The 26,586-nt window shown below is 38.9% G+C and overlaps 1 protein-coding gene and 1 long non-coding RNA gene across 5 annotated transcripts in view; one reads left to right on the top strand and one right to left on the bottom strand.

Moving 5' to 3' along the window:
* The window catches only part of LOC137195339 (uncharacterized), a 67,117-nt gene that overhangs the window by 22,215 nt on the left and 18,316 nt on the right, over positions 1–26,586 (bottom strand). For all 4 annotated transcript variants that reach the window (XR_010931110.1, XR_010931112.1, XR_010931113.1 and 1 more), the window contains exon 2: positions 24,110–24,161. This is a non-coding gene — a long non-coding RNA (uncharacterized lncRNA). The remainder of the gene's footprint in view (positions 1–24,109; positions 24,162–26,586) is intronic.
* gabra3 (gamma-aminobutyric acid type A receptor subunit alpha3) overlaps positions 1–26,586 on the top strand; it is a 98,016-nt gene that overhangs the window by 58,044 nt on the left and 13,386 nt on the right. Inside the window, exons 4-8 of the mRNA XM_067607606.1 lie at positions 2,928–2,995; positions 15,074–15,294; positions 20,079–20,161; positions 22,228–22,371; positions 24,848–25,000. Coding sequence (XP_067463707.1) covers positions 2,928–2,995; positions 15,074–15,294; positions 20,079–20,161; positions 22,228–22,371; positions 24,848–25,000 — 669 coding nt within the window. The remainder of the gene's footprint in view (positions 1–2,927; positions 2,996–15,073; positions 15,295–20,078; positions 20,162–22,227; positions 22,372–24,847; positions 25,001–26,586) is intronic.

The following is a 26,586-nucleotide window of genomic DNA, read 5'->3' as shown; positions in this document are numbered from 1 at the left end:
AGTTGCTGGGCAGCTCATTGAACATATGAAAGGCAACGGACACTTTGATAAATTTCAGTCAGGTTTTAGGGTGGGTCACAGCACTGAGACTGCACTTCTTAGAGTTCTTAATGATATTCTTTTAGCAGCTGACAATGGCCAAACATCCGTTTTATGGCTTTTAGATCTTACTGCAGCCTTTGACACAGTTGATCATGTGATTTTAATTGAATGACTTAAGCATCGGGCTGACATATCAGGTACAGTTTCAGATTGGTTTTATACCTATCTTTCTAATAGGAAATTCCGTGTGGCCAATGGTAACTTTAAATCCTCCACCTACCATTTCTCCTATGGAGTGCCTCAAGGCTCAGTCCTTGGCCCTTTATTATTCTCCATTTATATATTACCTCTGGTCAAATCTTTAAGTACAACATCAGTTTCCATTTTTATGCAGATGACTCCATGATCTCTTTCTCGTTTGACTCCGACAACACAACACAACACAACACAACAGGTCAAAATACAATCATGTCTTACAGATGTTAATAACTGGCTCTCTCAAAACTTTCGTCAGTTAAATTCAGATAAATCAGAAGCCTTTATCATAGGTCCAGACCCCTCCAGTGAGCCCCTCTCCTCTCACTTAGGTTCTTTACCCTGTTGCATCAAAACCCAGTGCAGAAATCTGGGTCTTATCTTTGATAACAAACTTAAGTTTGACCAACAGGTCAATTGTGCTCTCTGCAACTTCCCAAAATCTCTAAAATTAGATCTTTTATATCCACTAAGCATCTGGAAACTGTCCACACTTTAATTACATCCCGCTTAGTCTACCATAACTCGCTGTATTCCTGTCTCACTCAGTACGTCTCCAAACTTCATCTAGTTGATGAAGATGTTGCAGCAAGACTACTCACAAAATCCAATAGAAATCCAATGCTATTTTAGCATCTATACACTGGTTACCTGTACGTTTTAGAATTTATTTTTAAAATTTTACTTTTAAAGCACATTGGGGATTGGCCCCCGATTATATCACTGATTTACTAACCCCTTATGAGCCTGAATGCAGCCTGAGATCCTCCAGCAGAGGTCTGTTAGTAATTCCTAGGTCAAGGCTAAAAACCAGAGGAGACAGAGCCTTTGGGGTCAGGAAACGACTCTGGAACGACCTGCCGAAGGAGATCAGGCAGGCTAGCTCTGTTTCTTCTTTTAAATCTCTTGCTTTCTCTTGAATTGGTTATCCTTCTGTTTTTACTTTACTTGTTTTACTGTGTTTTAGTAATTCATACCTTGCATGTCATTATTACTGTGACATTCTACTTTTATTTATTATTTATCTGGAAATTTCTCTTGTTTTGATGTCTTTTTAAAATACTTTGTAACCTGTTTTTGAAAAGTGCTATGTAAATAAAGTTATTATTATTTATTTTTACAGAACTCTACTTCATTTCATTTTCAGCAGCATCTATTAGATCTACCCTATGCTCTGGTGCATTGTTGTAAACAGAAAAGGGGGCAACTCATTCTGTTCACCGCCTCTGCCTGCCATGCAAACTGCTGACTTGGTGCTGTGATAATCACGTATTTGTGAGGGCTATTTGTGTTGCAGGAATGATTAATGTGGTCGTGGATCTTGTCTCACAGGGGGCCCTTTGCCAGAGGATTGGAGACTTCACCTGTGGGTGGTCTCTTAGATCTGGGACACAGTTAGAGCTGAGGATCTATTCACTTTCGGAGAAAAGCCTCATCACTCTCTAGTTGTTGCACTGCTGGGAGCAGCTATTTGTCTCACCAATGGCCCAAAAGCCTGCTTTACACATTTCCTCAGAGGAGCTGATTCAGCCCACATTGAAGAGGGCAAACTTTGATCTGTCACGACTTTCATATCATGCACTACTTAACAATATATTAACATCATGTGAGAAGTATTTGAAAACAATTATCCCGCTGCTTGTAATTAATATAACATTTAAAAGTCTTGACTAACTTACTGTATGATGATCAATTTGATTGTTGTTACAGTATCAAGATTCAACTATAAATCATTATGACAGAAGAAAAGCAATTATAGAGCTTGTAATGTGATGTAATGTGCAATGATACATGTAATTATAATTAAAGAATATGAGCAGAAAAGCCTTGTAACAGTCATGCCAGATTCATACTACAATAGCCTACATCATGTCTAATGTGATTATAATTTGTGTATAGAATTGTGTAATGCCAACAAAGTGTGCACATTATTTGAATAAAAAACACAGACACGCTTAATACTGAGCTGCTGCATTTTATTCCTGAGCCAATCCCTCAGGGACTATTAAATGTTTTTGGGGCAGGCTAACTAAACTTATTTTGGGTCAAAAGGGATGTCTTCTCTCCAAAGATACAGACTTGGGCCTGGCCCAAGGCACATTTTATGCTGTAGTGGACAAAACTAGCTTGAGCCAAACAAATGGTAGTACTGAAAAAAAGACTTGAAAAAGCATCTGTGAAGTTGCTCACAGTAACATTTTTGCCCCTGGATAGAGATTGAAAAAGCCCTCCTGGGCCAAGAATGTTGGGAGTGCTACATAAACAATGCTATCTAGCAATGCTTGAATCTAGGAGACATCTAATACAGCTGGTCCAGAATGATGTTGTTAAACCAGCAGTCTATAGCACATCAACACTGACATGGATGGACAAAATGATGATAAAGACAGTAGGAATCCAGGTACTAAGCCATCCAGAAAGGAGGACTAAATCTGCAGTTCCTCCTTAGTTTGAAGTGTTCCTCTAACTCTTGATTACTGTTGAATTTTTGTGAAGAAGCTTAGTTAAATGCCAACAGGCTTCACCATCGTGTACACAAACAATCAGCTTAAAGACAGAGCTGGAGTAAAGCTTTTTGTATACAGACTGCACTGTAATGTTTCCTGGTCCCTTTTTGTGTCTTTCCTCAGAGAGTGTGACAGAAGTGAGGACAAACATCTATGTGACGAGTTTTGGGCCAGTGTCAGACACAGACATGGTGAGTATTATTCTCTTCATCTTGCTCCTCACTAATCATCACAATGTCATCAAATCTGGGAAAGTTATCAGACTGTATTCCTCTATCCTACTAACATCTGATCATATAAGATCATATAAGCAATATATGAACTTATGGCAGAGCAACATTGAAGTAAACATCTTTTTACATGTCAGGGATAGATAACTAAGTCTAGCTTAGTATCAAACAATAAAAAAATGTCATGTGTTCATTTAAGATAAAACACGATGACGTTTATTCAGTGAGTAAATGGTGGTAACCAACTAACCACAGCAAACCTGCTTGCTTCTCTTATGTTTTTTGCTCTCTGTGGCCACAGTTTGACAGACTACAGCTATTTTAAACCAATATTCCTTTTGTACTCAAAAGGAAGCCACTTTCCGCATGAGGGGTTCTACCTGTCTACTTGATGCAGCTCCTACAAAGTTCCTTACAGACAATTTTGACATTGTTGGTCCTAGTAATTTATTTTTTATACATAGTTATGTGGCTACGGGCACATTTTCCTCTACTTTCATGCATGCAACACTTCTGGAAACACCTAGTCTTGTTTGAATACAGACAACTACAAACTCTAAAATGCTGTTTCTAGCAAACCACTGAAAAATCTAATATGACTATATCACTTACTAAAGTGGGAATATTTTGGTTGGACAATTAGTGTTGGGTGATATGATCAGATTTAAAAAGATCATTACTAATGTGATTTGCAGCCATTATCCATTGTTAATTTCACTACTCAGATGGAGCAGTCAAAAAAAAAAAAAAAAAAAAAAAAAAAATCAATAATGCAGCCTTTCACAGCAGGAAAAAACATTTCATGTACATGTCATTGTATTTCATGCATCAACCGAAATCCCTAAAACCATTTTAGAAAGTTGTAGTAGTTAGAGTGCTATCTTTTTAAACAGCATAATTCTGGAGAAATTCCCCACAGCGCCCTGGATGACCTCCTTTAAACAGCAGATGCTGGAGATGGTTCACCCTTTGTCTTGGGACCTTATGGGGCATTTGACATATTTGATTATGCAGCTCTAATTGACCGCCTTGAGCACTGGGTAGTTTCTCTGGCTCAGCTCTGAGCTGGCTCGACAGCCTGTGTGACGTAGCTAGATTAGCGGGTTTTGAGTTGAGTTTTTTTGGTCTCACGAGAGAGGCTGTTTCACATTATAACAAGGCTCGACGCATAAGCTGCTCTGGTGCAGCTTTCGTTTAGGCTGTCAGACTCAAATTTTACACGAGTGAGGATGAGGATCTCATGAAGATTTCATGGATTTAAGTGAAGATAATTACAGTGGCTGGGTGGACGGCAAAAGTCTTAAGAAAGGATCGCTTTTCTTTCATTGATAGTGTATTAGCAGTAGATTATGTGCAAATCAATTGGTCACCATTGCCAAAATTATGTCAAGTAACACAACTTATCAAAGTGAGGTCATAACTGTGACAGAGACCATTTCCTTGACATTTTGTAACTCGCTGTTGTACTGTGATCAATGTGCTTGTATAGACTCCCAACCATCTGCACACTCAAGTAGCACTTAGCTTACATTAGTTAACATAGTTATCAATAATTTACCAGTTTTAACTTTGCATAATGAAAATCTCGACAGGGATTGATTCAGTAGCCTGCAAACATTTTTCCATCAGCGCAGCCCCGGGTGACATGTGCCTGACTGTGAATATATTTTCACAACCTCAAGGTGCAGGAACTGATGGGGTGCTTATACTTTTCGGCTGATTTAATGTACAGCTCCCATTCATACATTAGGAGCTGTGGATTGTACTTAACAGGAAGTAACGATTTACTGCAAAACAAAATTTCCTGCATTGGAAGTTTGTTACATATGCCATGTTTTTGAATGAATGTTTCTACAACTCAAAAACAGAAATCTTGGGTTTGACGTCAACCTTCATGCCACTGTGGAGATACAGTATGCTGAACTTGCTTTGTGAGACTGTGTTAGCTCTCTTACTTTATGACAATAGGAAGTACTTTATCTTTTTCAGCAGATATCACCTTTGGGGTCTCTCTGGGCTCAATTCTAGCCCCAATCTTTTATTCTCTTCACATGCTCCACTTGGCAACTTCATGAATCAATGGCCAACGACACAGAGCACAGTCAGCAGCACACGAGATGGGTGCACAGGACATGGCAGCCCGCTTGTGGTGATGTTCTGGTCAGAGCCGCATGTTGTATAACTGTAGTGTAGTTAGAGATTAGAACTTGCATTGGTCTCTATGCCACAGGGCTGTATGTACAGTAGCTGCCACTGTTTGACTTCTCATATGTGGAAACAAGGCATCAACATATAGATTTTTGTTCTAATTTCTGCATTACTTAGTTATCTTTAGATTTGATGTCAGGATTTCACCGATCATTACCACGGCAAGGCTCATTCTGCCCCCTAGCTATACTGTGTGTTCATTCTCAATATGCACATGAACACTGCATGAAGGCTTCCAGCATTTCCTTTCAAGATTTTTCACAGTCTAGCCTCAAAAGATGATAAGGATTTAGCCCTCAGGAAGCATCACAGTATAGAACAGACGAGTCAGTATCATCTTGTAAAACACTTTGAGTCTGTACATATATGCATTGCAATGTGCATATTATATGCTTGTTTTTATCTTTTGCTTCTGTGATATATGTAGTGTATAAAGCCGAATCTCTTTTTTTCACTCTTTTTTTCCTTATATCTTGCATTCGGACTGTACCAGCTTACAGTTTTAATATTTTTTATGTTCATATTGTAGACTGCTAAGGCCCATCCAGATACATTTACAGGTTTTGTGAATAAATCTAAATTTTGTGCAGTGTTCACAACAAAGCATAAGTGGGAAAATGCATTTGTGCACTTTGCATTTAGAGCAAAAATTATGGAAATTCACTGAACATTTTCTCTAACACTCCTGCTGTATCTACTAAATTCTACCCTCACAAAAAAGGTAGAATTTGTTGTTGAATGATTTAGTTGGTCACAGATCAGCAATAGGAGCTCTGGTGCTCTTTCAGCAGAGGAGGGAATCAAAGGACAACAACGTCGATTATACAGTACAGTGAGCAAATGTGGATAGGAGGCTGTACTAAATAAGTAGGTCTTGACTCTGGACTTAAATAATGAGCAGTCTCAATAGCTGAAATTGGTGCCTGTTTCGAAAACGGAGGGCACCCTCTGAGGGTGAGTGGGTGGGAGGGTGGCTCAGTTGTTCTTTTGAGTTTAGAGAATAACAAGGACTGTTGCATCTGGTAAGCAGAGAGCGGCACCGGGTTTTTTAGATCAGGTAAACCTGTGATGTACTGATGGTCGAGTTATTTTCAAGTTTTTTTATAAAGTAATTCTGGGTTTTGAAGACACTGAGCTCTGCTACACACAGACAATGAAGGCAAATCTACTGTAGGTCAGGGTCGTGCAATCATGTTTTCTGGTTCACGAGTTTCCAGGCTACCAAGTTCAGAATGAGTCGGATGTGTTATTTAAGTGTGTAAAGGGGGACAGCCTCAGTGTATTGCACTAAACTGTTCTGGGAAACAAAAGCAGGGACCAGTTTTCTAGGTCAGTTAAAGGAGAGGAAATGACTAAGCCTGGAGGTATTTCAGAGGTGAAAAGAGGCTTTTCAAGATATCTCCTTGAAGTGTTCTCCAAAGGGAAGTTCTGTATCGGAGATAATTCACCAGAGTTTAACAGATTAATTTGGGGCAACTATGTATCTAGCCATTAAAATAAAGTGAGGGAAATCAGGTGTATGCTGCTGAAAATGAACAAAAGAAATAAATCTAATTCTTATCATGTTACTCTGTGATTGTTTAGTCAAAGCTAGTTGTTTCCCTGTAGATTCCTTTAATAAGCCATTTAAATAAAGCTCATTAAACTCTTTAATAAGCTTTAAATTGAAAGTGCTCCCTCTGAATAAACTAATACACCACTCAATAAATGCTACCATTGCTTTTGATTCAATGCAGAAATGGGAACACAAAGTCACATGGACAGGTTGAATATCTAAAATAAATGTGAATAAGTCAAAACTATTCATATGTGCAGATTTTTGGTATTAATTAGTTACCTTGAAGTTGTAATTAAGGCTTGCTTTTTAGTTTTGTATGGGGAAGTACATGCACACGGAGCTAGCCCTGGATTGTACTTGGCATCAAATACCATATCACGCCAGAGAGAAATACTGTCCATTCAGTTCTGTTCAAGGTTCTTATCACCTACTACCACCACCACCTTTAGAAAAGTGTTCTTTTCTAAATTGTTTGGAGCGCATTCACAGCATTCACTGTATTCACTGCAGGTGACCTTGAAATCAACATCTGTTGGAACATTTGTTGGAGCTTAAATTCATGAAATGGATTATTGATGTGTCCAATAAGGCTAAGAGTCTATAACCAAATTAATGGTTCTGTGATGCTGTACTTAAGCAAAGCAGTACTTTGAGCTAGATGCTAACATCAGCATGCCACAGTAACATGCTCCCATTAACAATGCTAACATGTTTAGCAGGTACTGTTTACCATGTTCACCTTCACAGCTGAGAATGAAGGAAATGTTTTGACCACAGCAAAACATTTCTGATTTTACATGTTGCCCCATCATCAGGTCAGCATTTCAGTTTGTCCAATACTTTGGTTTATGACCACAATCATTCATCCTTTAGGGAACAACAATGTTTGAAACAAATTTCATGGCAGTCCATCCAGTAGTTGTTGAGACATTTCACTCAAAACCACAAATGTCAGCCTCATGGTGGTGCTTGCGGAAAAGTCAAGGGATCACAAGTCAGTAGGATACATTGTCTGGGAACCATGCATGTGTGAGCCAATCGTCTGTTAGATGTACAAACATTCACCGGATAAGTGAAAATTTCGACCTGGTGGTGACACTAGACGCAGAGTTACGGGGTCACCAAAGTTTTCTGAATTCATCCTCTGGGGACAATGAATGTCTGTACTAAATTTCATGACAATCCATCCAATAGTTGTTGGACGAAAGTGGTGGACTGACCGACTGGCATTGCCATCCCTTGAGCCATGCTATGCCACGAGCGGTGTGGCTAAAAATGTGGAGCATTAAATGCTTGAAGAAATTGTTAAAACTGAGATGTCCCTAGACAGAGCACACTCTATACCCAAGGCATCTCATACTTGATGTTACAGAGATGGGTAATTGGACCACTGGATGTACACGACATTAAGTGTCCCAGAAATGTCTGCTTCTCGCTCACACTAAGGGCCATTTGTTCAGCCTTCACTTGGACCCCAGTACGCCACATCTGCCTTTAGTGTCCCACAACCACAACAGGAGAAGAGCTAACTGCACTCGAATATTATGCGCCACTAAGAAGGCACGTTGTTCAGAGTCTGCGCGAGGAGCTTAGAGTGTGTGACCATGGCAGATTTCTCCAGTGTCACAAGACCCAGAATGTGGGTTACGATCTTGATGTTGATCTCTAGTAAGTAGGCGGGTGTGTTTCTCTACCTCAAGCCTACCCCTCCTCGCTTCCTCTAGCTGATTTTTCCTTTGCTTTTTTTCCTGTCCTCCTCCCTTCCTCTCGCAAGTTCTATGCATCGCATCTCTTCCACATGTATGCAGTGTCAAGGCACATTTACCTGTTTCATGGTAGGATGTGACAGGTCTGCTCTGATGAAATGGGAAGCGATTTAGGCTGTCACAGGTACTGTGCTAAGGCTTGCTTTCACAAAGATGTCAGTGATGGCCTGATCTTGCCAAGGTTTCACAGTCTTTGCAAGTAAACATTTCTGGAAAAGCTGAATTTTCAGCACACAGCCAGTATGTTTAAAATGCAGAAAACTCAAATCCCAAAATGCCTGAGCAGCTCAAGGTCTTCTGAACAGAACAGATGGAGGTTTGTGTTACTAAAATTTGAAGGTGAACTCCTGGATTCTGCATCAATCATGGTGTCCTTGTTCAAAGACTAGCAATTAAGCCCCTCTTCACAAAAATACAGAGAATTGGAAATTTGTCTTGGTCCCCTAGCACCTTTTAGAAAAACATACACTCTTAAAATAGGACTATGATTACTATAGCTGAATATGTACAATAGCAATAGAAGTGATTATTCAACTCTGACAACTGTACACCATCTAAGCAGTCTGTGTATGGATTAACAGGCCTTACATGCAGTTCCATTACATCTAAAGTCTCTAACAACAATCCAGCACCTCTCTAACAGTTACAAGAAACAGAGTCAGCTTCAGGACACACTTCAGTGACGTTACTAGTAGTCGTGGGTTGAGACTGAGAGTATGACCAGCCCTGGTAAGTGACTTGCAAGAAATAATCTTTTTTTTTTTGCTAGTCAGGTGGCTAAATTCTGGCTCAACAAAAGAACTTGTTGACATTTGCTATCGCATTCAAATTAGCTCTACGAGACTCAACATTAGCTTACGTTAAATCACTGCAACAAAGTGCATTATTCAGGCATTTTCTGCGGTGTACCTGGGAAACTGGGCATGCTTGTCATCATAGAAATAGATCATAAGATTGTGGCGTTTTTAAAACTTCAGCGTAAAGGATTGTGACGTTTATTGCAACTTTGGCAATAACTGCTACCTTACCTTTGAAACGCAGTTCCACTTGCTCACCGGAACTGCTCCAGTCTGCAGATGCAGCTCTGTGCTGTCTGTTGCACAGCAGCATGCACAGCCTTCAGCGTTGATAGGCTATTACTCATGATGTGTAATCAATCAGACAGGACGGGACATTGCTCAAGAACACAGAGCGATGACTATAGAGAGAGGCTGCCGCATCAGAGCCAAAATAGCGCATATTGGCAATCAGATAGGAAAAATAACGATTCTGATAATCAGCCAGGCCAATAATCGGCTGACCCCCGCGATGACAAATACATTTGAGCCAGTGGTGGTGGCACAATGGGACCTTCTCCCCTGTTGCAGCCTCTTGTTGTGAAACTTGTGTTGTTAGACTGAGTGTGTATATTACATAAAAGGTTTCATAGAAATCTATGTGTAGTGAAAAACATGTTTCCTCCCTCAAGACATAACCCTCAAATACTTTTGTTAAGTATCTTTATTATTACTGCACAGTGATTTCAATCAATTTTCATCCAGTTAAATCATTTTGTTTTAGCTGTGACACATTATGTGTACTAAAATCTATTTTAGTACACTTACATAATCTATTCTTTGACTATATATGAGGGCTACCTTGAAAATAAGGAGTATTTCTTCTCAAGGTGTGCTGCTGCTGCTGCTGTTTTAATACTATAGATATTTTACATTTTGTGGCCAAGTGGTGTTGACTAAGATTGTGATATGATTGTTGAAAGATCATTGGTGAATCCTGGTCTCCATAATCAAATCCTATGCTCTGTACAGCAACCATCGATCCTGACCAATAATGTAGTACTTGGTGAACATCAACCACACAGCAATCATGTTTCCTTCATTATATCTGAGGCAAAAATCAATTAGTAAATAAAAGTTAATTTTTAGAAGATATGGTTGCACATGGACATTGTTCTTCTTGAATGTGAGCCACTTATGCTCATTTACTTGAGAGGAGCTCAAAATAACCATAATTTAATAATGTGTCTTTGATCTTAAAAATGCATTATGTTTATACTCGCTTAAATTATTGCATGTTCAGTGCAACATATCCTTCATTTGTTTGCTGCTATCTGATTCTACGTCGATTATATCTGTGGAACAAAATGTTGATGTCTGAAGTGTGGCATAATGAAGTGCTAAAACGTGTTTGCGCCTCACAGCAGCAGACGCTGGTGAACACTGAAGATAATTGGAGTTGGTATGGGATTCACAGCTCATTGCAAGTCTCGCACAGGTTACACTCCCAACAGGGAAAGGTGAACTGTACGCAAAAAGCAAAGCGAGAGAGAATAATTGACAACGGGAGAGCAAAGAAGGACTTGTAATTAAGGCATTAATCAAGTCTTTGACTAATCATTACAATGCCCAGAGTGTGAAGTTCAGAAGAGCCAGTTCTAATAGATATGCTTCCTCCAGGAAGTAGTCTGTGTCATTACCACACCAGCTAATCAAAGAGTTATCTCTGGCCTGCTGTGAGCTGTCAAAAATAAGACATCATCACATATATCACACATAACATTTCTGCTCAAGAAATTGTGGAAATGGCTCTCTTGCAAAATACAATATCTTGTCAGGGACACTAAATCAATCCTGTCAAACGAGTCAGTTAATGTAGATAAACACAGTGTGTGTGTTATGTTTTTACCAAGTAAGAACATTGGGCAATAAATACGGTGCAAAATATTCAGCAATTTCTTTGACAGAGCAGCGTGCATAGGTAATTTTCCTTCAGAGATGAAAGATTCATTGTTATTTTGTAATTTATTTGAAAAAAGAAAAAGATTGTTGGGCTTTTAAAATGCCAGATATGTAGCAGTGAACGAAATGATTCACTGAAATAAAAAGAAAAAGTGGTTGGACCTTAAATCCACAGGAGACTGAAGTAAGCCATTAAAAAAAAAAGTCCAAATCTGTTCATGAAGCCAAATTAAAACTAAAACCTGATGACATTATTAAAATCTAAATGTTTAGAATTTAATGAACTCATTAATTCAAGATAAAAGGCTGCATTAATATTCTATCAGATATTAGACACAACCTTTCTGCCATTATCAGGGAACCAGACATGGTCGTTTTTTTAACGTCTAGACTCATTTAGCCCAGTCTACTGTACATCCTACCTTAACTGCCACCTTATCAGCCTTTCCTCATTTCCTTTCATTCTCATCATTTTCTCTCCATTTCTGCCCCACTATTGGACGGTTCTCTCTACCACTCCCCCTCCCCTGAGACTCACTCTCACATATGAGCAAAGGAGACATTTCTTTGTGTGCGTGACAAGCTTGTTCTTCCTCTTGTCTTTATTTATCTGTCTGTGCGTTCTCTTCCTGCTGTGACAATCCTATAGTATTTACTGAAAGTGTTCAGTAATTAATGTCAACATGAAACATTAGAGACCCATTTAGTTATGGCATATAAAACAGTGACAGTTGGAAACCCAACCATACAATATTAGTTGTTGTATATATGCAACAATCAAGGTGACTTGCTTAAATGTAGCCTGATTTGACCCCTTAAAACTTCCTCAGCTCTGTGGAGTAGATGCTGAAATTGTGCTTGAGACTGTGCACTTTCAAGCTCATGTGAAGCATACTGGATGTGTGTCTAGAAACAGCACAAAAGACTGCACCTTCAACCTTCTTAGTTTTTTCAAGGTAAACCAAAAGTAAACCAAGTTTCTGTATGAAGGACATTTATTCTAACATTTCTACAGGAGCAGATTCATCAGAAAATGAATCAGAAATGAGACAAAAATTGTTTTAGCTTTTGAAATGTGAGGATTTGCTGCTTTTCTCTGTTTTATATCATTCTCAGTTTCATTTATATGGTTTTGGACTTCTGGTTGGACAAAATAAACAATTTGAAGACATCACCTTGTGCTCTGGAAAGTTGTGATGGGCAGAGACTAAATAATCAAAAAAATCATCAACATACTGTATGAATTGATAAAAAACAAAACAAAACAAAACAAAACAATCATTAATTGCAGCACCAGAGAACTACGCCGCATAATCAAATCATCATTCATTCTAATTTCCATTTTTATCTGGGGATGTCCTGATCAGTTTTTTTGGCCCTGATCCCAATCAGAGTCCTTTATTATTGGGGACAATCTGATACTTAATTTTAAATAGCAGCAACAGATGTGCAACATTGATTATAAATTCAGTACTCTTTATCACTATCTGCATAATCCAAACAGGTCCAGGTTCAAATCTATTTAGTGTGTAAGCTTAAATTATTAATATGATATGAATAAAAGTTTAACTGACTGTTGCAACATGTCGCCCCCCGTTTCTCTCTCCCCACATATCCTGCAGCTCCTCACTGTGCTTTCTAATAAAGGCAAGATGCCAAAAATAATATATAGGTTTAAAAAAAAAAAAAAAAGGATATGTGTTGTATATCTGAAGAGTAATTCTGTATTCATGAATATATTTGTAAAACTGTCATTCAGATGCCACAAATGTGTTTTAAAATGCCATTTAGATTACAGTTGTTTACTACAGTAAATCCATTCATGATCCTGCTATAAAAGACACATTTGAAAAGTGCTGTTGAGTAGAGGCTCTACTCTGTCCCTGTGTCAAGGAGAAATCAATCACTCAGTCCCTGGAGGAACACCAGCTGGCATTTGAACTGATTGTGCCATTTGGCTCTGTGTGGAGATTGAAAGACAGGAATGAGGAAAAACGTAGTCAATTTTCAAATTAATTCCCTGTGTTTACAGAAGATTTCTGCTCAAAAGAAGCAAACAAATGAGGGCTTTGCCCAGCTGAGCCAAACACACCATTGTCTATTCATCACCTGACGTTTTACAATGATTTGGATGAGATTTGGCAATGCTGTTGGATGTCAAAAAAGAAGACAAGAAGAAAAAAGTGCATTTACGTGTATAACTGCGGTAATGGAGATGTAAGTGGTCCTCAGTTTTTCTGTGCCAAACTTTCATGGATTGTTGCCGGAAAGTTTTGGTGCAAGATGCGCAGGACACAGAATAAATCAGCGTAGTGTGCGTCTTGGTGTCCATGTGTGTATGTTCATCAGTCTTACTCGTGACCTGGGGAGTCCTTTGTTATCCGCAAGGGGCACATAATTCATGACTAAACTCAATGTGATAGAATTAGTGTAAAAATAGATAAATTATTTTGAACCCTGTTTTTTATTAGATATAAAGAGATGGTAGACACAAACAGTACTGAACAGAGACTGCAATTAAATTAGAAACAAAGCTCAATAAAAAAGAAGAAAGGGTTTGAGGCAAACGTGTTTGTCACATTCCCTCTTTTTTTCTTGCTGTTATCCATCTATAATGCTCTCTGTGGGCTTTATTAAGAGCACTGTTGTGAGGCCAGATGATGTTTTATAGCAGGATTGCCGGCCGTCAGGAGGTCAATCATATCAATTAACAGGCATCAATCCTGCACTGTTCATCCCTGTTGATGTGCTGAGTGGAAGCTGTACATCTCCCCTTTTGAGGGTGATGGCTTCCTGTTTTTAAAGCAACTGAGAAATGAGCAGTTACAGCTCACAGGTGAGCTACGAATGCCCTTTCACTGTACAAAACGAAAGCACAATTATTGATCACCAATAACGTGGACTGTTGCATGTTACAGTCAAATGATACAAACAGCTCATTTCTATCTCACTCTGTGAAGACAGCTGCACTCAGTCTGCACAGCCGCTGCACGCAACTGATGAGGGAAGACTGTTGCTAGGACACCAAGTCCTATTGAACGAATAATGTGAAGTAAATTCCTTTTGACTGGCTACTTCCTGCATTCATTTTTATTTCATTTACATTTACATGCGTTAGTGACAACACAAACACATTGTTGCATATTAATAAAACATGAAACAGATGTATTATGAAGTTTCAAGCTGAAGCTAATTTGTGTCTCAGCCAATTCTTAGACATAAAGTTTGAAACAATATTGTTAGCAGAGTAGTAATTACATGTTACAGAAGAGATATTTTTTTCAATTACTGGTATGGCTGACATGTATACTTGTGTGAGCACCATGTTTGATAGAGAGGATGTTGGACAGTTTTTCCTTTTAAAGCTGTTTCTTATAGTTTTTTTTTTTTTTTAACTTGTGGTTGACAGATGGCAAAGCATGGCACGTGTATCTTTTTAAACAAGATGATTGATAATAATTTTACATTTACAGTTGCCACAAGTGATGGTTCCACTACAAATCTGATAGTATCAGTTTATTATCAATCGTTTTTGTCAAATATGCACAAATATCTTATTTGAATCAGTTGGATTTTCTTGATTTTATATTTTCTTTTATTATTTGTCCGTCGGGTGGATCAGTGAGTGTTAAAAGGTTAATGTTATATACTGCAAGTAATTTCCTCAGTATAAAGAGTGCCATCTATTTCTGATAAATATTACATATCGTTTCCCAACTCTGTACACTGTTTCCTTCCCAACTAATCCCTCTCGCTCTCTTCTCATCAGGAGTACACCATCGATGTCTTCTTCCGTCAGAGTTGGAGGGATGAGAGGCTGAAGTTTGACGGGCCCATGCAAGTTTTACCCCTCAACAACCTCCTGGCCAGTAAGATCTGGACACCTGATACCTTTTTCCACAATGGAAAGAAATCTGTGGCCCACAACATGACAACTCCGAACAAACTGCTACGACTAGTTGACAACGGCACCCTTCTCTACACTATGAGGTGAGCCGCTTTTGAAATCACCCCGCAGTCAACACTGACACTTTTGTGTTTAATATTGTACTTTAACAAGACAGAGTCTGCAGCCATGCTAGTGGCTCTGTGATGCTGTACTTGGGGATAGCAGTGCTTTGAGCCAAATTCTAAACATGCTCATAATGACAATGGTAACATGCTGATGTTTAGCAGGTATGATGTTCACCATGCTCACCACCATTAGTTTAGTGTGTTAGCAGGCTTGGTTCAAGTTTAACTCCCTGAGGGGATGCTGTTAGTTTTGCAGGTATTTGTTAATAAACCAAAGTATTGGACAAATTAAAGTTTTTACCTTATTAGAGCTAAACAATTAGTCGATCAACAGAAAATTAATCTGAAACATTTTTCATTTCTATTAACCGTTTAAGCCATTATGTTTAGTTAAAATGTCAAAAAGTCTTCCAACTTCCAAGTTCTAAACTGAATATTTTCTGGTTTTTAAGTCTTATGTGATAGTAAACTAAAAATCAATGGGTTTTGGACTGTCACCTTGATCTCTGGGAAATTGCGTTGGATATGTTTGCCTATTCACTGACATCAGTTCAATTGATAACGAAAATAATTAGTTGCACCCCCAGACCTAATAATGTCACTAGCGGGAAGTCAGAGAATCACCAAAATTCTTCATCCTGAGGGGGGCATAAATGTGAGGACCAAATTTCATGACAGTCCATCCAATAAAGACATTTCATTTAAAGCCAGCGCTCCATGAAAAGTCAAGGGATCAAAAATAAAAAGTTTGTGAGAGCTGATGCAGCAGCTACTGTACCTGAATCATTTCTGATAATTTCATCTGTCTGACAGTCACAGTTTCACACACCGACAGATCAGTGAATAATATTCACTTGATCAAAGAACTGACATTCTGTGTATTTCGTGCCTGTAAAGTGCACTGTAAATGGACTCAGTGACTAAGACAGTCACAGTCAGTGAGTGCTATTATCTACAGGAACAGAGAGAATATAATTCATTGGTTTAAACCCTCTAATCATTGAATCTGTCAATCAATCAGCCTTCCCTGCAGCTTTGCATCACAGCTTTTAAATCACTTGAAAAGAAATATCTTCATGTGGCTCGTCCACAAGGTCAGTATTGATTTTCATGGGTGAAAATAAATAAATAGAAAGAATTATATTTTGTGGTCCCACATGAGTAGATTTGATGTGGTGGCAGTTCTGCCAAGGCCAAGAAAGACATCTGAGCTGTAATGGAGTATTGTAAGGACTGCCTTGTTTACTATACATAAACAAGTTAATGTGCAGTAAGATGATGAATAGATTGTATGAAGCAGTATGATCAACATCTGTCAGACAAAAGCAAAAAGTCATCCTATATCCAGATTGAAGCAACATTTCTATTCAATTTCAAGCTACAATACAAAACTCAACTTGGGTCTCTATCTTTTGTGTTGCATTTGGACCAGGGTTGATTCAGATCCTCTGGTTTACTTGTGGTATTAAGAGCTTAAAAAAAAAAATCTTTCAGGTCATTCCTTTCAGTGTTTCCCCTAGGTTGACTGCCTTGGGGTGACTGATCAAAAACTCGAAGACAGTAAGCAGCCAGACATTTCTCCATTCTCAGTTTAAGAGCAACTGAGATTGACAATAACATGAGAATTGCTGGTCGACCTTAAAAGGTCAGTCCACTTTAAGTGAGCCTGGTCAGGTTAGGCTGGTCACACATTGTTGCTAACTTCAGGGCTAACCCCCTTCAATAGACGAGTTTTTTGTTGGTCTTGACAAGCTGCAGCATTTAGTAACACACTGTAGTCTGTACTGTACATCTACTGCCATATTGAACAACTTACTGCTATCCTTTTCCTCCTTCTGCTCCGCTCGCATTCACCATCACTTTTCTGCCACTCGCTCAACTACACACTCACTACACACACACACACACACACACACACACACACACACAACGCACTGCCCTATTCCTTAATGGAGCTACGCTATTCTTATAACAGTACCTTTCACGTAGATGTCCTTTATGAATGAGGAGAGGGAGGATGACTCAAAACAATTTCACGATAACACCCTGTGTTATCGTGCTCGCACAGTGTGTCAGTGAAAAGCATTAGTAGCCCATTGATATTAATAATCGTATGAAATTTTAGCAGCTGCGCTCATAATTTTGCAGTGGCAGTGCACCACTGCATAATGAATATAGGGGAAACGCTGCCTTTTTTAAACTGGCACTATACAAAATGCGATAAGAAATCCTAATGCTAACCAGTATTATTAAGAATTTTATATAGGTGTTCAGTTCATGGGCTACCTTACCTTCATGGACTATAATTCTCAAAAGGAAAGACTGATAACTTTAAAATTTGCTTGAGCATACTTTTCAGGTATTAGGATTTAGAAAATAAATCCATATTTTTATTGGAAGTTGAGTGTGAGGTGTCTCAGCTGTGTTGATTGGCATTCCTCACTAAACAACCGCTTAAATCCATGTAATCAGCACGTCTACAGCATCTGAACTGACAAATGCTGTGAGGGCCTCCTGTTCTGCAGGATTTCGTCATTATTTTTTGAATTGAGAGAGCTGGTATTATCTGCCAGTGCTGCTGCAGTCCTGTTTTTGTGTGAAAGCATTTTATCACTCACTCTCAGCTCACTTAAATTTAAATCAAACTCTATGTGGTTACTAAAGCAATTTGGTTCCCCTGACAGAGAATATTAATTCATGAAAAGTTTAAAATATCCTCATCAAAAGGAAGTAGTGTGTACTTTTTGCAATAATTTAGTTACTTTTAAATACCTGAATGGGAACAGCTTATGAACCACCAAAACAAAAACAACTGTACACCCATATTTGTAGATAGCCATTTCAGAGTGATGAAAGTGTGTGCAATGCTGCATGTGTTATATTTAGATAATGAAAACAAAGCTTTTGCTTGCACTGTATAATCTAGTCAGTCTTGCTTTTTAGGCATGCTAGCAGAATGGGTCTTGGGATAGCAATGTTGGACGTGTGGTCAGTCAGCCAACCGCTTTGGTGCAGAGAGTAATATCCAATTGTTAGATGGACTGCTACTAAATTTGGTACAGATATCCATGTTACCCAGAGGATGAATCTCAGATTCCCCTGACCTTTCCTCTAGCGCTACCATCAGGTTGACATATGTGGTTTTGTGAGAAATATCTCAACAACTATTGAATGGATTGCCATGAAATTTTGTTCAGACATTCATGTACCCCTTTAGGATGTATTGTAGTAACTTTGGTGATCTCTGACTTTTCCTGTAGCGCCATCATCACATTTCCATTTGTCCAATGCTTTGGTTTATGACTAAATACCTGCAAGACTAACTAAACTACATTCCCATTAACCTCAGCTGTGCTTGGTGTTTACTGCTGATTAGCAAATGAGTAAGATGGTGAACATGGTTAACGTTATACGTGCTAAGCATCAGCATGTCCTCATGCTAACATTGGCTCAAAGCAGTTGTGCCAGAATACAGCCTCACAAAGCGCTAACACATCTTTAGACTCTGTAGTCTGGTTCCCCTTATACTAAATATGAAGTTCTGACATTGTACAAAGACAAATTCTGTGATCTGTGATCAAAGTAATTCTAATATCTGTTTGGTTTTTCTCTTTTTTGCCTTTGTTTCTGTCAGAATGTCAGTACAGCTTAGAAATTAGATGAATTTCGTCAATTAGTTGCCAGTTTAAATGCTGTATGATGCGTAGTTAGTGAGCCACTTTTCAGCAGCCAAGTAGGTGGAAGACAGGAGGCACACAGTTGTTGCGAGGGCAACAGAAGGAGCTAAGTAGAAACAATAAGTTTGTCTGTACAAGTGGTCCCTGATGTTGCTGCTGTTATTACTAGTGTGAAAACTTCACATGTGGAACATTCTGTAATATGAAACTGGGAATTATACATTCTCATTGTTTAACTTTTTTTTTTTTTTTTTAACTTTATATTTTACTTTCAATCATGCTCATTATATAATAATAGTTTACATGTAAAATCGGTATACACTCCCAAGGCATACAATATTAACAATAACTAATAAAAGTATGAAACTAATTGTGTATCAAGCCACATTTAGTACAGCTGACATGCTTTACAAATGACTTGCTCAGTTGCTCAAATAGTCCAGTTTTGAAGTGACGCATGGACTGTAAATGTTGTAATTGAGTCACAATAACCCATTTTGTGGTCCATTTATTAGTAACTCAGTCCACTGTAGGATGGTTTTATGGGTTGCCGTTTCGTTTGAACTCAGCTAATGTAATACCCATGTTGAATAAACAGTATGAGTATGAGTGAGATAATATGCCCAATTTCGCCATTTACTCGCAGAGTGCACTTTGTAACTCAGCCATCTGACCAAACGAAATAAACTCTGGTGCAAGAGATAGATTATTTTTGTTGTTGTCAGTCAGCTGCGCACTCATTACAGGAGTACAAGAGGGAAGAGAGAGAGGGTAGAGTCTGTTCATCCTCTAGTTTTTCTTCAAACTTCCATAATGCAGTTTTAAAATGCCTGTACTCTACACTATCTGTGGGCATATCTCAGGTTGACAAGAATATTTAACTGGTTTAATTATTGCAGTGATTAATCTCAGTCATCGGGTACAAGAGGTTCATGTAAACAGACCTTGAGCAGAATAAATTATGTGTCGATGAAAATACAACCTGCATTTTGTGTCATGATGTCATGATGTGTTCACAACGGCCACCTCAAGCATATTGCAGCCTGACTGGTGGAGTATTTTCTCTCCCTCTGACCCCCTCAGGTTGACCATTCATGCCGAGTGCCCAATGCACCTGGAGGATTTCCCGATGGATGCACACGCCTGTCCTCTGAAGTTTGGCAGTTGTAAGTCAGTCCAGATGGTCAGAGTCAGGATTGTTCTCTGCAGGTGTTGGGCGCCTTTCCTGTCCTAGAAAAACTTCAAGTCTCAAACTGCACTCAACTATAGAAATATAATACTAGAGGATAACTTTCATGCTTAGAGGTCTGTTTGTTTGGGGGGAGGATGGGTTTGCAACATAGCAAAAGTAAACACTGACTTGAAATGAGAGTTCCCTTAATAAAGATGAGCAAGGAAGTATAACATTCAACACACTAAATTATAAAACATGTTCATGTTTCTAGCATGTGGACACAACTTTAAACACAATTAAACAGGGGAATATCACTCTACTGTTCGTTAGTGCTAGATTGATAAATTGTCTGGGCCAATATTGACCAAGAATGATCAGTATCGGCATAAACACCAATCAGCCAAAAGATTAAAACCAATGACAGGTGAAGTGAATAACAATGATTATCATGTTACAATGGTACCTGTCAAGGAGTGGGATATATTAGGCAGCAAGTGAACAGTCAGTTGTTGAAGTTGATGTGTTTGAAGCAGGATAAATGGGCAAGCATAAGGATCTGAGCGAATTTGACAAGGGCCAAATCTCGATGACTAGATGACTGGGTCAGAGCATCTCCAAAATGGCAGGTCTTGTGGGGTCTTCCCAGTATGCAATGGTCAGTACCTACCAAAAGTGGTCCAAGGAAAGACAACCGTTGAACCTGTGACAGGGTGGTGGGTGCCCAAGGCTCATTGATGCACATGGAAACCAAAGGCTAGCCCATTAATGCTGGCTACGATAGACATGTGTCAGAACACACAATGCATCACAGCTTGCTGCGTTTGGGGCTGTGTAGCTGCAGACAAGTCAGAGTGCTCATGCTGATCCCTGTCCACTGCCGAAAACGCCTACAATGGGCATGTGAGCGTCAGAACTGAGCAATGGAAGAAGGTGGCCTGGTCTGATGAATAAAATTTTCTTTTACAACATTCGGACGACCGGGTGTGTGTGCATCTTTTACCTGGGGAAGAGATGGCACCAAGATGCAGTATGGGAAGAAGGCAAGCTGGCGGAGGCAGTGTGATGCTCTGAGCAATGTTCTGCTGGGAAACCTTGGGTCCTGGCATTCATGTAGATGTTACTTTGACATGTACCACCTACCTAAACATTGTCGCAGACCAAGTACACCCCTTGATGGCAATGGTATTCCCTGATGGCAGTGGCCTCTTTCAGCAGGATAATGCACCCTGCCACACTGCAAAAATTGTTCAGGAATGGTTTGAGGAACATGACAAAGAGTTCAAGGTGTTGCTTTGGCCTCCAAATTCCCCAGATCTCAATCTGATTGAGCATCTGTGGTATGTGCTGGAAAAACAAGTCAGATCCATGGCAGCCCCACTTCACCCTTAAAGGATCTGCTGCTAATGTCTTGGTACCAGATACCACAGGACACCTTCAGAGGTCTTTTGGAGTCCATGCATCAATGAGTCAAAGCTGTTTTGGTGGCACAAAGGGGACCTACACAATATTAGGCAGGTGGTTTTAATGTAATGGCTGATCGGTGTATGTTGGCTGTTAAGTGACAAGAAATTTGACCTGCTGCTGGTGCTAGAAGAAAAGTCAGGTGATCACCAAAGTCATGAGGATCTGGGGACCATGAATGTCTTCACAAAATTTCATGGCAATCCATCCACTAGTTGTTGAGACTGAAATATCTCAACCAACTGACATTGCCATTCCTAGAGCCAGAGTAATAATATGGCTAAAAAGTGAATATCAGCTGATTTTTTTTGAACACTTTATTAGTATCAACTTCAAAAATCTATCAGGCTTATCGATATTGGGTTGATACTGTGTATAACTAAGAGTCAAAATTGTCTTAGAATGTGCTCATCTCATTTCCTTATTCCCTGAAGTCTATAGTAACCTTTTCTACAGCAACTTTGTTGGCATAGCAAATGTTCAATCATCTGTTCTCAAGTGTGAGTAGATAGGAATTGTAGGAATAAACATAAAAAGTTGCCTCATATGTTGACTCTAACCCATGTTCTCCACTGCTTCGTCTCCACTGTCACCCAGATGCTTATACCAATAACGAGGTGATCTACCTTTGGACCCAGGGAGACGAGAGGTCTGTCGCTGTGGCGGAGGATGGCTCCAGGCTGAACCAGTATGACTTACTGGGACACGTTATTGGCAAAGAAACCATCAGTTCCAGCACAGGTACACCATATATCCTCTGCAGTCCAGACAGAACTATACAGTATTGTATAAATGCAATCAAATGCTGTGAGTTTAAACAGACAAAAGATTTAGTCCTAAGAGAAACACACCAGGGTTGTATGCAGTTCGACAGCGTTTGCAGACACAACAAATTCTATTTTGATGGAGGAAACTGCAAGCAGTGAAGCAAAATTAGTTTTTCATGGGATGAAACTCCCACCTTTGAAATATAAACTCTTAATGCATAAAATCTGTAGTAAATGAAATTGCCTTCCCTCTTTTCTGTTGACACATACTGGCATTCTTTTTTTGTGTGTTTTCATATGGTAACAATCTGCGCTCTTCTCCAGTGTCTGTCATTTTGGATTCAGCTTGCATTATTTGGGTCCATCAAGAAAAATGACACTATTCAGCATATTTAAAAAGATAATATGAAGAGGTGTGCCAGAGGTGAAAGTCTTATTTCCATTCTGGTTTGGGCTATAGTCCAGAGTCAACTTTAATAAGCGCAGAATTAAAATGAAAATCTGCCAGCCCATACTTTTGATTACATATTCATTTGATCTTAAATTCTCTTCGTCAAAACTGTTGCAGAAACCTTTTATCTGTCACACTCAATCAAATCACTTTTTCGTTATTTCCCCACTGGGGGACTTAAAGCTTATGGTAGCACTTTAACATAAAAGGATGAAATAACAAGGTGAGGGCTGGGGACTGGCATACGCTAGTAACAACAAGACAATTCACAGTAATTATCTGGTAATATAATAGAGTTCAACCACCTCAGAAGACTAGATATAGTGCTGAAGCACTGATTACTGCAGAGCTATAGACAAAAGGTTGCTTCAGTGGGGTGGCTGGTAATTACTCAAAGAATGCATACATAGCTTACAACTGAGCCACACTCACTTTCCTTTTGAGAGATTTAACCTCTGCGGTGAAGCTGTTTGCTCATGCAGCTCTCAGGAGGTGAGCCACCGAGTCACAGAGATCTGTCAGACTTCAGTTGTGTTTGGAGACTAAACCACCACTGACACCACTTTATTAGATGGCGCTCAGCCTGTTTTTCTAGGAAGCAGAAAGTGTGTTGAAAGCTGCTGAAAGAATTGCACTTGTGTAACTCTACTGAGAACACTTTCCTTGAGCTCATCTTTATTGTTGTGTTATTCGGTGGTTTGAACTTAACAATGAGTGTGGCAAATTGCAGAGGTATTTTTGAAGGAACAAGAGCAACTAAAGTGTGGCTACAAACACCAGCATTCGAGGTGAAGTCAACATGATTCCTTTCATAAACTGATTCAGCCTCTGAATGTTAAAAAAATCTAATTTCTACCAAGACTTTAAACCTAATGGACTACAGCGAGCCGAGGGGATGGGAGGATTCAAGCCAGTTCAGCTCTGGTTAGAATCTGCTCAGAAAAACACCTCAGGGAACGAAAGGCTGTTTTTCTCATATCTTTGCAGCACAGATTACAGACATGGCAATGAGAGCTGGTGCTTAGGGGAGCTGTGAATTTGTCCATTTGCTGCCATCAGTGACAAAATCTGAGCTGAAGGAAATGTTCAACATCACGGGTTAGAATGACGCAGGCAGAGGCTCTTCACATTTACAGCTAAGAGAGCTACAGGAAAATGTAAATATATATTTAAAAAGGAGTACTCCACTGAAAATCCATATTTGGAGAATCAAAGCTTAAAAGGAGGCACCGAAAATGTAATGTAAAAATGTAAAATGTACCTTGCTTTAGTAGTTGTAGTCAGACCTCTGCGAGGGATCAAGCAACGGACGTCTAGAAAGAGACAGAACATAAAAAGATACATTGTTAGTGGAGTATTCAAGTTCCTAAAGTAAAACATATTTTATACCTCAATGATCAATTTATCTCTCCGACCATGATGTTCAAATGGATTTTTTGACATTTTGAAAGGAGTGGCATTGGGCGACAGAAATCTTATTAAGCAGTACCTTTTTCATTTGTACCTCAACTCAAGGTTTCCTCCGATATATGTAACTGTCCTCAGTTTTCTAGTATGTGAGGTGTTGCTCCTTTGCTATGACCTCCAAATCTTTCTCCAGAAAGCACAATCATATATTCTATAAAGTCTGCACCAAAGTTATCCAAGTCAATGATGTCATCCATCGTTTCACGTCTTCCCCTCTTTCAAATTCCACTTTCTATGCTTTTCTGAATAGATCCAACTTTATTATACAAAGAGCACACGACAACCTCTTTGTAATATTTCTAAGCATGACGTCTTTTTAAATGCTTTCATTTGTTTTAATGGCTCCTCTAAGGAACTGAAGACAATCATATGAGCTAATTTGATGATGCAAGCGTACACATTAATGTTCTAAATTTAATAAATCTAACTTTGAATATTTCAGCTTGTGTTGTTCCTGATTGTGCATAGCTGTATTAATAATTATGATCCTGTGTGTCTCTCCATCTCTCCCTGTTTCTCTCCTCTCCCTTAGGAGAATATGTAGTGATGACAACATATTTCCATTTGAAAAGGAAAATTGGCTATTTTGTGATTCAAACCTACCTCCCGTGCATCATGACTGTCATACTGTCTCAGGTCTCCTTCTGGCTAAACAGAGAATCAGTTCCTGCGCGCACTGTATTTGGTGAGTGCCATTTTGTGTTTTTATTCAACTCAAAAAAACAAAGAAATAAAAACATTAAATGATTGATGTCTGATGATTTGATGACCGGCAAAAATGGAGCTTTTAAATTGTAAGAGCAAAAGAAATGTGCAGAGCTGCGTTTGTTCACGTCGTCAGATGATTCAGCAAACAGCAGAACAAGCGGAGGGTTTAAAAAAGGAAAGTTCTAGTTAACATAATGATGTATAAAACATAAGATGGTGCATTTAGGTGCACATGGGCATGAATGAGTCATTTATTTTTTCCAAAGCTTTTTATCACAGTATTGATTTGTGCTTACACCTTTGTAACTGAAAAACACTAATTAACCAAAGATAAGTAGAGGCCAAGCTGGAAAATAAAATTGGAAGTGTGGCAGGTGATGGAGGAGGTGTTGCATCACTCAAAGAGGATATTAAGCTGCTTTCTCAACTATATAACAGCCAGCCTAGTTCGAAGTGTTATTATTCACTCAATAAAACCAGGCACATGCTTTTTAAAAACAGAGATAATGCCACCAAAATCACCATTACAAAGGGTCAAATTAAACATTTGCAGTTGGTGGGACAAAATAAATCTGTTAAAGAAATGGTTGAAGATCAAATCCTCGCCATCTAGTCTTATAAAACAGTGTCACCATTACACCAAAATTTAATCAAATCCAAGCTTTTATAGGAGCATCTTAGATTTTGCAAACTAAATGTGAAAAGGGTTTTTTTTTAAGTGTAAGCTGCTGTGCCCTTATTTAATTTTTTAATATTTGACATTTTCTCTGTTACATATGTGACAATTGACTGTGTTATCCTCCCTGTGTACTGTGATTAATAATAGATTTAATTTGTCCATCCAGCCAGCTCCATTCACATTAAGAACATTTTGTCTGCTTAGATCACCCCACACTCAAAGATGAGATGTGATTCACCCCTCCTCTTCTCCTTTCTGTTTTTGTTGCACTGCATAATCTATGAAAGAACCCCTTAACCCATGTGTATTGATGTTTGTTGAATAATTAGCATTTTGAATTGGGAATGAAGCACACATTTACACACTGTAGCACACGTTGTGCAATGGAGGTTCAATAACATGGACAGCAAGGGGCAGTTTTCATCATTTTGTTCAGGGTTCAGGATGCATTCTGAATAACCATGGCTCCTCCACATGGTTCTCCACACATACACACACACACACAAGACCATTTTTCCTTGAACAGTCATTTGAAAATTATTTCAGTCACACATGAAATTCCATTTTTAGAGAACAATTTCCTTCACATGAGGAGAGAAGCTATAATCAGTGTCTTTTATCTCAGTGGAATGATTGAAACATTTACTGTGAAGCACACAGTTTCCAGCAGTGGTCACATCTTGTATCATTTGTTCTCACCACCACATAGATCAGCTGTAAGAAGGATCTTTCTACTCAGTTATTAGCTGTTATGTGTTGTAACTAAACTTATACCTGTATTTGACTTGAATATCCACATTGATATTACAAGTGTCTCCATGGCCTCAAGTTATCTGACATTAAAAAGGGAAACTCAGTATCTTTCAATCTAAGTGACTAATGGG

This window comes from Thunnus thynnus, chromosome 13 (genome assembly GCF_963924715.1).
Source record: "Thunnus thynnus chromosome 13, fThuThy2.1, whole genome shotgun sequence".
Classification (NCBI taxonomy): Eukaryota; Metazoa; Chordata; class Actinopteri; order Scombriformes; family Scombridae; genus Thunnus; species Thunnus thynnus.
The sequence above is the reverse complement of the archived record's forward strand: the minus strand, read 5'-3'. Positions and strand labels throughout refer to the sequence as shown.